At 41.4% G+C, this 17,817-nt stretch overlaps 1 protein-coding gene across 2 annotated transcripts in view; it reads left to right on the top strand.

Annotated features, from left to right (window-relative positions):
* The first annotated feature begins 10,497 nt into the window (after positions 1 to 10,497).
* LOC149284385 (meiotic recombination protein DMC1 homolog) overlaps positions 10,498 to 17,817 on the top strand; it is a 31,368-nt gene continuing 24,048 nt past the window's right edge. For both annotated transcript variants that reach the window (XM_089496776.1, XM_089496775.1), the window contains exons 1-6: positions 10,498 to 10,554; positions 12,063 to 12,107; positions 12,233 to 12,379; positions 13,946 to 14,028; positions 14,225 to 14,277; positions 17,332 to 17,373. In XM_089496776.1, coding sequence (XP_089352902.1) covers positions 10,498 to 10,554; positions 12,063 to 12,107; positions 12,233 to 12,379; positions 13,946 to 14,028; positions 14,225 to 14,277; positions 17,332 to 17,373 — 427 coding nt within the window. The remainder of the gene's footprint in view (positions 10,555 to 12,062; positions 12,108 to 12,232; positions 12,380 to 13,945; positions 14,029 to 14,224; positions 14,278 to 17,331; positions 17,374 to 17,817) is intronic.

Genomic DNA, 17,817 nt, shown 5'->3' with positions numbered 1-17,817 from the left:
TGATTGTGTATGATAAACGGAGGCCAAGTTCCTTGGAGCATTTGTCTCTAGGTCATTTTGTGTACAGTACACCTCAGTACGTGTGTGCAACTCTATTGGTCGTCTCGGCAGGGGGCTGGCCTGCCATCAACGAATGAAGTGCGTTCTGCAATTCACTAGTTGATGCCAGACCAGCCCCCTGCCGAAACGACCAATAGAGTTGCACACACGTTCCTTCACGGCAGCTGCTGCTGCTCCGATGTGTTGTTAACCCCGTATTAACCCCTGCAAGGCAACCGGGAAGGAAACGAAGATTAAACGAGCACGAAGAATGTCCGCGAATATTCGCCCGAAGAGAAGACAGGAACGGGCGAATATTCGCGGAATACGAAGGTTTTTCCCCCCCCGAAGACGAGCACGAAGACGAACACGAAGAGCCCCCTGGTGCCCAAGTCTACTAACAATATTCTCACTTCTTAAATACAAGTTTGCCTATCCAATTAGACCTCTCTGCAGCATTTGACACTGTTGACCAACCTCTTTCTATGCAGAACAGGCTCTCCTCTGGCTCCCCATGCACTCAAAATTTTAATGTCTAACCCTTACCTACAGAGTTCCTATAATTGTACACCCCATATTGTTATCCCTTGCTCTAAACTTAAATCCTCATACAGAGAAGCAACATAACGGTTAGACTGTATTATCCTACCTAATTGCTCAATGCAATATGGGAGATCATTAATACATAAATTAAAAAGGAGAGGACCCAGGACGGACCCCTGATGTACTCCACTTAATAATTTGGTCCAATTTGGGAATTTTCCATTTACAACCACTGTTTGCATTCTATTGTTTCGCCAATTTCCAATCCAAGTACATACATTTGCCCCTAAGCCTATTTCTATTAATTTTTACAGGAACCTTTTGTGTGGAATCATATCAAATGCCTTAGCAAAGCCCAAATAGATCGCATCTACTGCCAGTCCTACATCTATATATTTACTAAGTTCTTCATAGAATGCTATTAGGTTGGTTTGACAAGACCTGTCTTCCACAAAACCATGCTAACTTCTACAAATTATGTTGTGATTCAAAATGTATTTTTCAATGTATGCCTTTAGCAACCCCTTCAAATAAATTCCCCACTACAGATGTCAAGCTCACTGGCCTGTAGTTGCTTGGCTGAGATTTTAAACCCTTTTTTAAATATGGGCACCATATCTAATTTATGCTAGTCTACTGGAATTATACCTCTACTGAAGAAAAAAAGCCTAAACCTCAAAAATAGCCGTCTGGTCAGAACTAGGCTTAGCTCCTTTAGTACCCTTGGGCAGGGGCGTACCTAGAGTATTTGGCACCTGGGGTGGACCCTGTATGTGGCACCCTCCTACATACATAGCTTCTATTGTTAAGCAACCTTTGACAGGGGTACTGCATAATTGTCATCATTATATACTAAGGCAGAAATTGATTGGGGTACAGCATAACACCTATCACTATATACTGAGGCAGACATTGACGGTGTTACAGCCTAACTGCTATCATTATATACTGAGGCAAACATTGACGGTGATACAGCATAACTATCATTATATACTGAGGCAAACATTGACGGTGATACAGCATAACTATCATTATATACTGAGGCAAACATTGACTGTGGTACAACATAACTGTCATCATTATATACTGAGGCAAACATTGACGGTGGTATAGGATTACTGTTATCATTACATACTGAGGCAGACATTGACAGTGGTACAGGATAGCTGTTATCATTATATACTGAGGCACGCACCAATGGTGGTACAGCATAACACTTATCACTATATACTGAGGCATTAACAGACCTCCCGCTCCCTTGATTGTCTTTAAGCCGGTTAGAGGGAGATCCTTGATCTCCCTAACGGAGCCTGCTCCTCTAGCGGAATCAGTCTGCAGTTTCCGATTTAGACATTATAATCGCCTTTTTTGCAGGCTTTGCTGGCATCTTTGTATTCTAAAAATGATGTTGATGATCCTTCACTTTAATAATGTTTTTGAATGACATTTTCAATGTTCTTTGTTTGAATGTCTGACCTATGTCTCACCTACCATTAGTACCACCAATGTGTACTAAGACCGCTGTATCTTCCCCAGCCCAAGCACCCGAAAGACAACATACTATTCCGCATTTGGGGTCCTGGTGACAGATTACCCTGTTTATAACTGCATCCCCTAGCACCAGCATTATGCTTTCCCACTGTGAAAGGGAGACTACTCTCCTGGTTGCTAGGTGAGTGAGCCTGTCCAATAAATACCTCCCCTGAGCTAATCTCCTCAGCATCCTCACACAATGCCTTAGCTTCAAACCCCAGATTTATATAACTTTGGTTACTTAAATGTTTCATGAAATTTACTTTTGATAAATAAAGTGCAGCGTTCAATTTATAACATATGTATTATTAACCCCTTTTGTGACAAAGGCTGATTTTATTTTTTGTACCCTTCGTGACAATGGCCGTTTTAACATTTCTGTGCTGTTCGTGTTTAGCTGTAATTTTCTTACTTCCCGTTTACTTAACCCACACAAGTTTAAGTATTCTAGCTAAATGATCACTGTGGTAGCCAATGTTACCACAGTGATCATATAGCTATAAAAAGTTACATTCCCTTTTTAAAAATGGCCGATACTAATTTTAAATCCTATTATGCCTTTGATTATGGAGTTAAATTTAGCCAACGGTAGAGGGAGGCAATTTTTGAAATCCTGATAAACTGCAAATATTATTAAAATCAGCCATTTAGCCTGTGCGGCACGTGAGTAACCATTTCATCCCTGGAGCGCCTTGCATTTTTACTGCAAAACTTATTTTTGCTGTAAAAGTGATTTTTTTTCTCCCTTTACCATCATTTCTTTGGGATTGTAACGGGAAAGAATGGTGTGTGCTTCTGCGAGTGAATGGAGATATGAAAGGCGTGTGAATGGTCAGTAATTAGGGTTAAAGCCTTGATGTGGCGTTACTGCTCACGTAGGACGTTAAATTACGGCACAAAAAGTACACATTTGCAAAAACGACATCCCTTGGCGCATCAAATTTAGGGGCTGCATGTGTTTCTAGTACAAACCTGGAGTGCGCAAGACAAAAATGAACATGTCGCTATGGTTAGAAAAAACATATTTTCTAGCCAAAGAGACATATTCCATCATTATCTGTGCACTCAACTTTTGTCCTAGAAATACATGTAGCCCCTCATTTGAAGCTCCAAGGGGTGTAGTTTCTTAAAATGGATGAATTGCCTGAATGAGGGAGAACATGAGTTAATATGTGGATGAATTGTCTGAATGAGGGAGAGCATGAGTTAATATGTGGATGAGTTGTCTGAATGAGGGAGAGCATGAGTTAATGTGTTTGTGTGTATCATAGATGTATAATTGTGTAAGGGCAAAGATGGCACTAGCAGGATGTTTGAGCCTTGGGGAACAAGATGGCACAGGCAGGGTGTATATGGGACAAAGATGGCAAATCTTATGTGTGTTATCTGGGTGCTGACCAGGTTCTATGTGGGCAGCGTAGTTGGGGTGTGCAACCTGTGACCAATCCCTGTAATTTAGGGGTTTTAAATATACCTTTAATGCCGTGTTTTTATGTGAATTCCAATTGATCTGTACCTGCAAAGCTGGGTTTGTGTGTTCTTCTGTAGATCCATATCTGCTATGCTATGTTTCCATACATTATTTATGTATACCTGCAAATACAGGGTTTGTATGTCTTGTTCAGTTAATACCTGCAATGGTGTTTCCATGTATTTATTTGATCTATACCTGCAATGCTACATTTCATATATTATTATTGTATACCTGCAAATACAGGATTTGTATGTCTGATTCTGTTTATTTGATATATCTTCAGTGCTGAGATCACAAGTGAATTTCAATTGATCTATACATGCAAAGCTGGGTTTGTGTGTTAATGTGTTGATCTATACCTGCTATCGGCAGCAGGGTCTAATATTTATATTTATATATATAAATATATATATTTATATATATATATCGGCAGCAGGGACTAATATTAATATATATATATCGGCAACTGGGGCTAATATTAATATATATGGGCAGCAGGGGCTAATATATATATATATATATCAGCAGCAGGATCTAATATTTATATATATCCGCAGCAGGATCTAATATTAGGCCCTGAAATCATTTAGCGCAAAAGTTAAGGTATTGTGTTGTTTAAAGGACAAACAAGTATTGTATTGGCCAATAACAAAAGTATCATTCCATAGCACATTACTTTGGCAAGTATATATATGTGTGTGTTTTTTCAGTGGTATGATTTAATGGTGGAAATTATTAATGCCCCCCCAGTTTGACTGTGGTATCTTGTGTGCCCCCCCTATATATTGTTTCTAGAGTCGCCACTGGCTGTATGTAAGGGCACTTGTGTCTAAGGGCAGTGTATGTATATATGTGCGTGTGTGTAAGCTGGTGTGTGTATGGGCAGTGTGTGTGTGTAAGGGCAGTGTAGGTATTTGTATGTTTGTAAGCTGATGTGTGTGTATATGTGTGTAAAGGCAGTCATGTGTAAGGGCAGTATATGTGAATATGTGTGTTTATGGGCAGGTGTGTGTAAAGGCAGTGTGTAAGGGCAGTGTATGTGTATATGTTTGTTTATGGGCAGTCGTGTATAATCGCAGTGTATGTGTATATGCGTGTTTATGGACAGGTGTGTGCAGGGCCGGCCTTTGGGGTGTGCGACCTGTGCGACTGCACAGGGCGCCACACTCCAGGGGGCGCCGCCCGCCACCGTAGCGTACCGCTGCCGCCAGCAGCGTACCTAGCGGCGGGGGGGGGGGGCGAGCGGCACCCGCTCCGCTCATCAGGGGGGCACCCGGCACCCCTCCAGAGACGGACAGTAATGTCCGCCGCTGGAGGAGCAGGCTCGCAAGGGAGCGGTATCGGAGGTCTTTAACAGACCTCCGGCTCCCTTGAGTGATTTTAAGCCGGTTCAAGGATCTCCCTTGAACCCGGCTTAACATCACTCAAGGGAGCCGGAGGTCTGTTAAAGACCTCTGATACCGCTCCCCTGTGATCCGCGCGGCAACAGATGCTGTGCGCTGGGGTTTGTTGTCAGACCCCGGCACACAACACTGAAGCCGCGCCCACCGCTGTCCGTGCCCTCTGAACCGGAAGAAGACAGAAGAACTGAAGAAGAAGAACGAAGAGGAGGAAAAGGAGCTGTAAGGAGAAAAGTGGAAAGGTAGGAAAGCATTCAGTGAGAGTGGATTGGTATATGTGTGTGTGGATTGGTATATATGTGTGTGGATTAGTGTATATATGTGTGGATTGGTATATATGTGTGGATTAGTGTATATGTGTGGATTAGTGTATATGTGTGGATTAGTGTATATGTGTGGATTAGTGTATATGTGTGGATTAGTGTTTATGTGTGGATTGGTATGTGTGGATTAGTGTATATATGTGTGGATTGGTATATATGCGTGGATTGGTATATATGTGTGGATTGGTATATATGTGTGGATTAGTGTGTACGTGTGGATTGGTATATATGTGTGGATTGGTATATATGTGTGGATTGGTATACGTGTGGATTGGTATGCGTGTGGATTGGTATACGTGTGGATTGGTATACGTGTGGATTGGTATACGTGTAGATTGGTATACGTGTGGATTAGTATATGTGTGGATTGGTAAGTGTGTGAGAGTGATGGGTGTTATGCTGTACCATTTCCAATGTCTTTTTCATGATCTAATTATGCTCTAAAAGTACATCATAACTCCCATCATTCTATACTGTTCCATACAGTGGCAAAGCTGGGAGGCAGAGGCCTTGCACCCCCACCGCAGGACTCCTGAAAGGTAAGTGAACTTCAAAGAGGGGAAGGGTAGATAGTTAGGAGGGCGTATATAGGGAGAAGGGAGTGAGACAGGGGAAAGGGGGTAGATAGGGAGAAGGGAGTGAGAAGGGGTAGATACGGCAGAAGAGAGTGAGAAGGGGTAGATAGGGCAATCATACTCCTATCATGCCAAGTCTGCGAGTAAATCCTGGAATCTGGGTATGCCTGGGCATGATAGGAATGTGATTGCTGTTAATCATATATATATATGATATATATAGACTTGAAAAACCGAAGTTGTTTGTGTGGTTATTTGGAAAGTCCCTGGAGTGCCGGTAACTATTTTTGGACTTTATATATATATATATATAATATTATTTAATTGTTTTCTCCTATTTTGGTGTGTTACTTACTTTAAATAAAAGTGTTAGATTTTTTATGGTGTTGGGGGGGTCATATTCGGTTTTGGCCAGGTAAATGCTGCACTTTCGGTTTCAGTCCCGAATTCGTTTCGGTGCATCCCTACTACCAAGCCAGACAATTAAGTGGTAGGCCTAGACCACATCAATGTTTGGCGTAGTATATAGTGATTGGGGTTTTGTTACAAGTTTTTATTCCTTTCTTTTTTTGGGATGGGGGGGCGCCAGAGGAGTAGTCCGCACAGGGCGCCAGAACACCTAAGGCCGGCTCTGGGTGTGTGTAAAGGCAGTGTAAATAAAACAACCTCTGTAAACAATAGCTGGGGGGACACAATTTTCCATTCTTGCCTCAGGCGCAAAAGGAGCTAGCTACGGCTCTGCATGCAGTATATATATAGTGAGGTTTGCAGCATTATTGTGAGAATAGATCTCTTTTGGATCGCTAACATTGGAATGTGTACCCTTTAGTGGGTTATTTCACATTCTCATTATTATTATGGTTTTCAGTTCACCTTTTCACACAATAACATTCTATTTTTAATTTAATAAGTTACATTTTATTGCGTCTCATATAAAGGGGCAGCTACATGGGTTTTGATTTCCAGCATGTTTTTTCATCTAAAGCACCCCTTCCATTTTGCTACAAGAATACCCAATACTTTGCCGAATAGAAATCACTGATATAGAGTTACAGCAAACCTTAAAAAGTAAAGTACTTACCGAAAATTTACTGTTTGTGCAATACAGTAAAGAGCGCCCTTCTTGATAAACATCCGTCGTATCGAATAGCGGAGCCCATCGCCATGGTGACGCTTCAGGATGGGCCAATCACCCTCATTCCGACAGCAGAGTTTGTGACGTCACCGGCTTTTCCGCAAGGGCGCGTTTTCCTTGGAATTGTAAAATGGCTGCGTTTATTTCACGAGTAATTCTCGTCAGAAACTGAAAACAGTGGTGACTGAAACGAGCTTATGTTCATATAGTCATATAGTAGTGTATTTACTTACGTGGAAGTCAGCCACCGCAGCAAAAACTTCAACATATTATCAAGAGTAAATATCTCTATTGCGTTCGGTCACGGTTGTGGTAAGAGTCATATTTCGAAAGTTATAATTATAATTGTGTTAGCATATAGATTCCTATACGCATTTATTTTATTTTTTTTGCTTTAGGATAGTTTCTGAATTTGAGTCTTGTAATGCTGCTATTTTACAAATGGTAACCGATATTCAGGTTTCACATATGTTGCTATTCTTATGATGCTTAAATGCTGATTTATATTTTGTGGGGTGTAAGGTTGACATTTTGCTATAGCTTTAAAGTCAGTCTTACGTTTAAATATTGTGGATCAAATACATCCCTACATTGTAAATTCATTTGTCTGATTTTTCACACCTCGAGACTAAATACAGGCACTTCATTACTGAAACTGCGATAAGCTTCATCTCGTCTTTTTTTATTTAGTAAATAAAATACATTGTGCACATAAATCATAATGAAGAAATCAAGCCCTTAACCCCTTCAGTCCCAGGTGTTTTTTGGTACCTCAAGTCCCGGAGCAATTTTGCCATTTTTGTGGTATGTCGGTTTAGCGATTAGTTAGATAATTAGCTGAAAATGTAGGATGAGAAATTTAGTAAAAACTAGCAAAAATTAGAAAAAAACCTAATTTTTTTATATATATTTTCCCCTCTGACTCCTTTACAAAATTAGGTAAAGTGACTGAAAATCCCCTCCAAGTTTATCAATTTAGGTGTCCTGATTTCAGAAATACCCAGTTTATATAGAATTTCCATACTTTCCCAGCACTTTGGGAACATACTATAAGGTGTATATTATTGTTTACAAAGCCATTTAATTTTTACATTAGGTATGATGGGATTGCACCTATAATTTTAAACAAATAAACCAAAAATACCCACAAAAGTATATATTTCTGTAAAGCAGACAACCCAGACTATAGTATCAGGGGTATTCTTCATGCAGCTATTTGGCCACAAATCACTGTCAGAATGGCCACAGAATTTATTTCCCGCGCTTTTTTCTTACCAACACTTCTGTGTTGCTTAGTTTTTTTGCCCAGAATATGTGTTATGGCAGAGAAACCCGCCCAAAATTGTGGAGTATGGTTAGAGGTCCTCTTAGGGACCTCTTGAACATGTTATTAATGCCAGTGATGTCCCAATGACATCACTTACATTACTTTATTGTTTGTTAAATTATTATTTATTGTATTATTTTAGTGATTTTTTTTATTGATTTGTGGTTTCTCACTCTCTCTCCCTACAATCCCTCTGCAACGAAGAAATGTTAAAACAGCCATTGTCACGAAGGGGTTAAAATAACATGAAATATATCAGAAACACAGTATAGACATTGTTAATGTTGTAAATGACCATTGTAGCTGGAACTGGCAAGATTTAATGGAATATCTTCAGTGAGGTCCAGGGGTTCTTTATCAGCAACCATCACTGCTGTGTTCCAATGGCACATTGTGTTAGCTAATCCAAGTTTAAGTTTAAAAGACTAAATGATTATTAGAAAACCATTTTGCAATTATGTCAACACAGCTAGAAATGTCCCCTTTTTTCATGAAAACAGCAAGTGATTCCAAACTTTTGAACTTTAATGTATATATGTATGAATTAGGGCTGCAACTAACGATTATTTTAATAATCGATTAGTTGGCCGATTATTTTTTCGATTAATCGATTAATCGGATAAAAAAAACAATATGCAAATTTTTTGTTTATTTAAAATAATTTAATGAACTGGATGTTAAAAAACAACTTAAAATTTACATTAACATTCTTATTTTGTTATGATGTAATAAAAAAACAATATTTTCAAAGTACAAAAACCCAAACACAATATTTATGAAACAAAATAACCCCAAACATTCTGAAAAGAGGTGGACTATTACTGTTCAAGAAACTTTGCACCCAGCACTTTGCACCCGGCACTTTGCACCCAGCACTTTGCCCCACCCCTGGCACTTTGCACCCGGCACTTTGCACCCGGCACTTTGCCCCAGCCCTGGCACTTTGCACCCAGCACTTTGCACCCAGCCCTGGCAGTTTGCACCCAGAACTTTGCACCCAGCCCTGGCACTTTGCACCCAGCACTTTGCACCCGGCACTTTGCACCCAGCCCTGGCACTTTGCACCCAGCACTTTGCACCCAGCCCTGGCACTTTGCACCCAGCCCTGGCACTTTGCACCCGGCACTTTGCACCCAGCCCTGGCACTTTGCACCCAGCACTTTGCACCCAGCCCTGGCACTTTGCACCCAGCCCTGGCACTTTGCACTGTGCCCCTGCACCCAGTCTCCAACTCTGCCCTGCACCCAGCCCTGCCCCCACATTCTGCCCTGCCCCCACACTCACACCCTGCACCCACTCTGCTCTGCACCCACACTCACACTCTGCCCTGCACCCAGTCTCCAACTCTGCCCTGCACCCCCACCCCCACTCTGCCCTGCACCCAGTCTCCTGCCCTGCCCCCACACTCACACCCTGCCCTGCATCCCCACCCCCACCCTGCCCTGCACTCAGTCTCCTACCCTGGCCTGCCCCCCCCCCACCCCCACTCTGCCCTGCATCCCCTGAAACCCCACCCCCACCCCCGCGAATCGCTCTGTGCGAACGGAGCCACTCGCACAGAGCGAACCGCTCTGTGCGAACGGAGCCACTCGCACAGAGCGAACCGCAACTAAAAGAAGGCGCGTGTAGCGGAAGCGGGGAACGCTCGCGGAGGTAAGTAAAAGGAGCCGAGTGCTCCAACAACGAATCGATCACTCGATTAATCGATAACGGAAATCGTGGACAACGATTTCCGTTATCGATTATTATCGATTTTATCGATTCGTTGTTTCAGCCCTAGTATGAATTCATTAATTCATTATGAACATGTGAATCAGTGTTTTCTCTCAAATGTGTGAAAGGGCTAGCCATTGTTTAGTGTATAGCATACCAAAGCTATGAACGGTACACATTACTCTTGCCTAGAAAAAAAATAATTAAAATTAAAAATAATTGGTTGATATTTATAGTTTGGCTATTGCTTCGTTATTCACTTTAGCTACTGCTTATGCTTGTGAGGCCAGAGAGCAATGGTCAAATAATAAGGACTGAGTGGATCTTTGTGCATTGGAGCCAAATGTAATTACTGACTATTAGTTATCTCATAACTAACATGCCGTTAAAAAATAATTAACTCTTATTTCTGTTTTCAGTTTTAATTATCTGTAGATGAAATCAGTGGAGGATCAGTTTGTTGAGGAAGAAGCGGGTTTTCATGATGATGAAGTAAGTGGAATATATACCGTATTGGCTCGATTATAGGCCGCACCCTGGAGGTTTGGTGCTATTTTAAAGAAAAAAATGTTTTTAAAGAAAAAATACATGAGTTGAATAGTGAAACAGTATTTTATCTAATGAACAGGAATACATGTATTTTAAAAATTTTGGCATCTATTATGCAGTTAGTTAGCATATGTTATACACACAGAAACTTGAAAACCAGTAGCCATTTTAAGGTCGCCCCCCTTAATTCATAATGCACCTTAATAGATATGCCCCTCTGCCCCCCAAATATGCCACTCTGCTCCGCTGATATGCTTTATGCCCCCCCTGATATGCCCCTCTGCCCCACAGATATGCCACTCTGACCCCCCCAGATATGCCACTCTGCTCCCTAGATATGCCACTCTGCCACCCAACCTGACTTACCAATGCATCCCCAGACTCCCTGGTGTCTAGCGGGGGCAGGCGGTGGACATCTGCATGATGCGTGTAGACATCCTCTGCTGCTGTTCGCCACTTCTGCCAGGGCTTCCATGTCTGAGCGCATCGCACAGATGTTCACTGGCTGCCAGAGAGTAGGATACAGGTCTCCTGCAGCGGTGCGGGGGATCCTCCTCTCTGGCAGCCGGTGAACTTCTGCTTGATGCGCTCAGACAACCTCCGCTGCTGCTGGCCGGTACTTCCGCTGGGGCTTCTATGGTGGAGCACCGGAAGGTCATGTAAACGCCGGCACTGCCTCAAAGAAGCCCTGGCGGAAGTGCCCGCAGCAGCGAGGCTGTCTGCATCGTGCAGATGTCCACCAGCTGCCAGATAGGAGGATCTAGATCCCCAGCAGCGCTGCAGAGGATCTGGATCCTAACCCTGCTTCTTTCCTACAGCAGCAAATATATACCCGGCGCCTGGAACTGCATGTCCTGGGCATCAGGCGATACGAGCTGCGCATCCCTGCACTAAACCCTGATTATAGGCCGCACCCGCACTTTAAAGACTTAAAGTGTGTGAGGGGTGTGGCCTATATTCGGGCAAAGCATTAAGGAAAAAACAGTTTCCTGTAAACTCAAAGAAGTAAATATCAGTGCCGCTGTAATTCACAGTGACAAGTTGTACAAAATTGAGCTGTGTATAAACACCAAGCATTGGAAACATAAAATTCATACTGTAGATCTGCTACTCTTCAAAAGGTGTAAAGGACTTGTCATTGTAGGTCTTCTTCTGCTAAGCACAAGCTGCATACAGAGAAAGTGTAGTGTTGAAACAAGTCATATGTGAGGTATAAAGTCAAACAAATTGTGACTACGTAAGAAATGAAGAACTGCTGAAGGCCTTTCTAGTTTTGGAATTTAGGTGATCAATTATGATGTCATGACTTATTTGTGGAAGGCTGAAAACGTAAACTAACTGAACATATTGTTAAAATTGTTCAGTTATAGGCAGTAAACGTCTTTGCAGGTTTTATCATAAAAGGATGAGTGATCCTTATGTTTTTTTAATATTCAATACCTCTTCCATAGGACTCATTTTTCCAAGATATTGACATGCTACAGAAACATGGCATTGTAAGTACAAAATATCTGGCTCTTTGACGATAGCTTGCATTTTATGGACTCTTGTAACTACATACAAATATCTTTTGTATCGTCTAAACATTATGGAAAATATTTAAAAGATTTTCATTCCACAGAATGCAGCAGATATAAAGAAGCTGAAATTAGTAGGAATATGCACTGTAAAAGGTGTCCAGATGACTACAAAAAAAGCCATGTGTAATATAAAAGGTCTTTCTGAAGCTAAAGTGGACAAGATCAAAGAGGCTGCCAATAAATTAGTAGTGAGTAACATATTTCTATACCCCATCTTGGTATGTTATCTGTTTCACATGATTTAGTACCACATTGACAAGCATGTGCTGCTTGAGTATAGGCACACAAAGGTCCAAATTATCCATAATGGCTATATGTATGAAAATGGCTGCTTGAACGTCAGATGGGCTGTGACATGTGTGCTATATATATATATATATATATATATATATATATATATATATATACACACACAGTCTATAGATAGTTACCAGCACTCTAGGTCTTTTTCAAATAAATACAGATTCCTCTTTTGCAGGTCAACGTTTCAGTCTTTATTTGACTTTCATCAGGACACCAAGTCAAATAAAGACTGAACGCTGACCTGCTAAAGAGGAATCTGTATTTATTTGAAAAAGACCTAGAGTACCGGTAACTATCTATAGACTGTGTATATTACTTTGCCTTGTTACCTAGCACCATACATACACATACACCGCATTGGCCTGAGTATAGCCTGCACCCGAATATAGGCCGGACCCTTAAAGTTTGGTGCTATTTTAAAGCAAAATGTATTATTAAATAAAAAATACACATTAGTGGAATGGTAAAACAGTGTTTTATCTAATGAACAGGAATACATGTATTTTAACATTTTTGGTATCACGCAGTTAGTCGGCATAGGTTATAAACAAAACCAATAACTATTTTAAGTCCCCCCTTAATTCATAATGCACCTTACTTATAAATATGCCGTTCTGCTCCCCTGATATGCCACTCTGCGCCCCCCCCGATTTACCAATGCAGCCTGTGGACGTCTGCACAATGCACATAGACAACCTCTGCCGCTGCTCGCCACTTCTGCCGGGGCTTCTCCTTCATAGACTCACCAAAATTGGACAATGGAAGACTGGAAGAACGTTGCCTGGTCTGATGAGTCTCGATTCCAGCTGCAGCATTCAGATGGCAGGGTCAGACTTTGGTGTAAACAACATGAAAGCATGGATCCATCTATCCTTGTATCAACTGTTCAGGCTGGTGGTGGTGTAATAGTGGGGGGGACATCACTTTATGACCACAGTGTACCCATCTTCTGATGGCTACTTCCAGGAGGATAATGCACCATGTCACACAGCTCACATCATCTCAAACTGGTTTCTTGAACATGAGAATGAGTTCATTGTACTCCAATAGCCTCCACAGTCGCCAGATAGCAATCCAATAGAGCACCTTTGGGATGTGGTGGAACAGGAGATTCCCATCATGGATGTGCAGCTGACAAATCAGCAACTGATGCCATCACGTTCATATGGACCAAAATCTCTGAGGAATGTTTCCAGCACCTTGTAGAAAGTATGCCATGATGAATGAAGGCAGTTCTGAAGGCAAAGGGGGGGGGGGCAGTACTAGCAAGGTGTACCTAATAAAGTGCCCAGGGAGTGTGTGTATATATATATATATATATATATACACACACAAATTGCTGATCTTTGTTAGTTAAATGTTACACTCTTTGGATGTTGTTGATGGTAAAGTACAATGCGCTTAAAAAAACTACACTTTTGTATATGTAAGTGCTTGTCTGCCTTTTACAGGAGCCAGGTTTTCTTACTGCCTTTGAATACAGTGCAAAAAGGAAAATGGTGTTTCACATTTCTACAGGAAGCCAGGAGTTTGAGTAAGCGTTGCATGTGTTTTCTAGATTGGTACTTGTAATTGGCTAATTCTTTGGTATTTAGATATTGTAAAAAGAAAGAATAGTTGTATCATCTCAAATATCTTTCCAAAACCATTTACAATCCCAGCACTTTTCCATTTCTGCCTTTTATGTAATATATTAATAAAAACTGTTAAATATTTGTTTTTATTTTTAGCAAATTATTAGGAGGAGGTATAGAAAGTATGGCAATAACAGAGTCATTTGGAGGTAATTATTATTATTATTATTATTACATATAAAATGTTTCTAAATGTATTGTTCAATTAAAATACTGGTTTCAATAACCAGATATTAAGTGTCTTTGAGAGATAAGGCAGGGCGAAACTGAGGATTAAAATCGGCCCTGGTGCATAAGACAGGGAAAGCCTTTCTCTGTGATCAATGCACAGAACAAGATATCGTTGCCTTTGATTCTTGAAGTGCTGACTATCTTTATGAATATCACTGTATTGAGGGAATTATCTCACAATGGCCCCATGACCCTTTTCCTCTTTATTTTTTCTGTATCCCCTTGAATATCATTAAACATTTATGTATAAAAAAATCTTTAAGATCAGGAGCCATTAAATTATTTATGTGCATCCACTGACCTATACATGCAGCTGCACTCTGCACTCTTGCAATGTTTCAGCCTGCACACTAAAGGGTTTGATCTGTTGCACAAGACAGAAGCTGTTAGCATGATGGACAGTCCTGGCCTAAGATAAGGTGTTTAGAATGCATACAACATTGTTCTATGATGCATAGTGATAAATGTTTCAGGGCTGTTGAGGAATTGGACATTTGAGCTTGACGAGTAAAATAAAAGTAAAAGGCAATCCTGCCCAACACATATTCACCGATAGGAAATTAATTTAAACCCCTTTTAATACTGACCAGGTATAACACATGTGGTTATCCTATATGAGGACAGACTGTAACCTCACTCTTCATAATCACTAAAAGCAAGCTAGGGCAAAATGAATGCGCTTTTGGTGACATCCTCACCACCTGTTGGAGGATCGGGGAGAGGATGTCACTGGATGTGCCGCCATATTGCCTTGAGTTCAAGTTAGGTCAAAATGACAGCGCTTTTGTAACACCCTCTGCCCCGATTTGAAAATTGGCGAGAGGACATCATTGCAAGGGCCCTCATTTTGGCAGAAGTTCCCACTGGATTATGTCCACGGAGATGTGGACAAAGATAGGAGATTTAAGAAAGAAAAGATAGGGAAGGGAAACATCTTGCGCATGGAAAATAGCTTAGGGGTGTCACGTATAGCCTAACTGGAGACACTGGTATCAGGCAGGACTGCAATAAGGGTTCAAGGTCAGGGCATATCAGGAATACTGGACAACAGCGACAGAAGTGGAGCGGAGACCAGTATGCAGGAGAAACAGGCACGGTATTTAGATAATCAGTCCCAAAAACGAAGTCAAGGAGAAGCCAAAAATCGGTACACAGGTGTAGGAGCCGTTTAGTCGCCAAGGAGGAACCAAAAGGATAAACGTAGGCAAGCCGGGTCTGGTACACGAAGGGTCAATAAATAGAGAAGTCAAGGCAAGCCGGGTCTGGTACACGAAGGGTCAATAAATAGAGGAGTCAAGGCAAGCCGGGTCTGGTACACAAAGGGTAGGTAAGTAGAGGAGTCAAGGCAAGCCGGGTCTGGTACACGAAATAAACAGCAAGAGAGCACTCAGGAGGTACGTAAGGGAAGCACAATAACTGAGCAAGGCTACGCGGGACAGTCTCCGAGCGTGCACTCAGTGTTCCCAGAATGGGAACAATAAAGTTAAGCTAGAGGGCGCGCGCGCCCCTAGCAACACACGCCGGAGGAAGACCAGAAGATGGATGCCGCGGCGATGGAACCCGTACCCGTGGGTACGCAGCGCTGGACCCGGTACCCGCGGGTAGCGGGTATTCCGGTGAGTCGCTGCGGCGAATCCTGACTGCTGGACCCTGACAGAGCGCCAGAGAGCAGGAATGTCGTAGAGCTAGCTAGCTATCAGGAATAACGAATAAACAAGCCAGATCAGCAACAGGAAATCAACCAGAAACACATACTGAGGAATTGGCACTAAAGAATATAGGCACGACCATCACAAGGCAAAGTCCAAGGGTTTCTGAGATTCTAAAATGGGTAGGAATGTTTTGGCGAAATTTGAATGTTTCCGTTACATCTGGAACATTCCTGGCTGTGGCTGCTGTGCAGAGGCGGGAGGTCTCCCCCTTCTTCGCAGCGGCTGAGGCTGCTGTGTCACGGAGGCAGGGGTCTCCCCCTTCTTCGCAGCAGCTGAGGCTGTTGTGACACGGAGGCGGGGGCCTCCACCTTCTTCGCTGAGGCTGTTGTGACACGGAGGCGGGAGGTCTCCCCCTTCGCAGCGGCTGAGGCTGCTGTGAGTTAGAGGCGGGGTCTTCTTCTCAGGTAAGTGACAAAGGGTGAGCAGTTATGTAGAATCCCTCTGGAAATTTGCAAGTAGAACACAATGAAAATTTTAAGGGAACACACATCTATCTATGTATTAAAGTGGAAATGATGGCTGGAGTGTCCCTTCAAATAGTTTTTTTTTACATTGAATTACTATTTAAAATGATTTCAAATGAAACCTTAAAGGACATCATCAGTTTGCAATACTTTTTTGTATTTTTGCATTACCAACTTTTCATTGTCAAGTAAGTTCTGTGTCAAGTGCAGTTGAAGCTGGCATCATGCTTTTGCATTTCTCGTCTGTTTGCAACTTTAGCTGGACACAATGCTGTAAAACGCTATCTCCTATTATTGTCGTTTTGTGAATAACAAGCAGAGTTATTCGGTTATAACTGTTCCTTGATATGACTGGCTTTCTCGTGTGACCCAACAGTTTTCCTAACATATTTCAAAAACAGTTCCACTAAAGGTCAGAGTTTCCATGACAATGAGAAAAGTTAGATTTTTTAATTAAATGTTACCTTTCCAAATTTTAGTTTAGTTTTAGATTAATGCTTGGCTTTTTTCATCAGAATACCCTGATTGTATGCCCACTTTTCCTTTTCAAAAGTATTGGGATGCTACATTCTCTGGATAATACAGTCTTTAGAATAATAATAGATAAAAACAGGAATCAAATCAAAGCTTACATTATCACTACTAAGCAATTACTAAATTTACCGAAACCTTTAAGAATGTAAAGGATTTTTGGAAAGTTTTCATTGCATTTGCAGTTGTAAAAAGTAAGGTTACCTTTTGTAAATATGATTTCCTTTCGTAATCTGAAAAAATTGCATTTATATTTTATTAACAGAATTCAGAACTGGGAAAACACAGCTGTCTCATACTCTTTGTGGTATGTATAGATAGTATACTGGATGCTTTCCTCCTAAGATAAAAGCAGACACTGTCAATATTATATTTGTTTTATATAGCACCATCATGTTTCATGGCGCTGGTTGACTCTTAACACATGTTCTCCTTGGGAACTAAGCGTGACAGAAGCATGTGCCTCTGTAATTGTTCACAAATACGTGGTTTGTGGAATATGTCAGGAATTGGGTATTAATTATTATAAAGTCTTAATTGTGCTTTTCTCTGTCATCTGAAAAATCTAAGCTCAAAAAACAGCAAATCATGACACGTGTAATATGGCATGCGTTGTTCATCTGAAGTTGTATTTACCACATTTTTAGACCTGCTTAGGCACAGATGATTGTTATAATGTCCTGATATGCAAAACCACAGAATTCAAAGAGGGTGTACTTTTTTTCCCCACAACCTTATATGTATTTATATA

This window comes from Sceloporus occidentalis, unplaced genomic scaffold, assembly GCF_023333645.1.
Source record: "Sceloporus occidentalis isolate IW3139 unplaced genomic scaffold, rSceOcc1.0.p SCAF_94, whole genome shotgun sequence".
Classification (NCBI taxonomy): Eukaryota; Metazoa; Chordata; class Lepidosauria; order Squamata; family Phrynosomatidae; genus Sceloporus; species Sceloporus occidentalis.
This window is presented reverse-complemented; position numbering and strand designations above follow the sequence as displayed.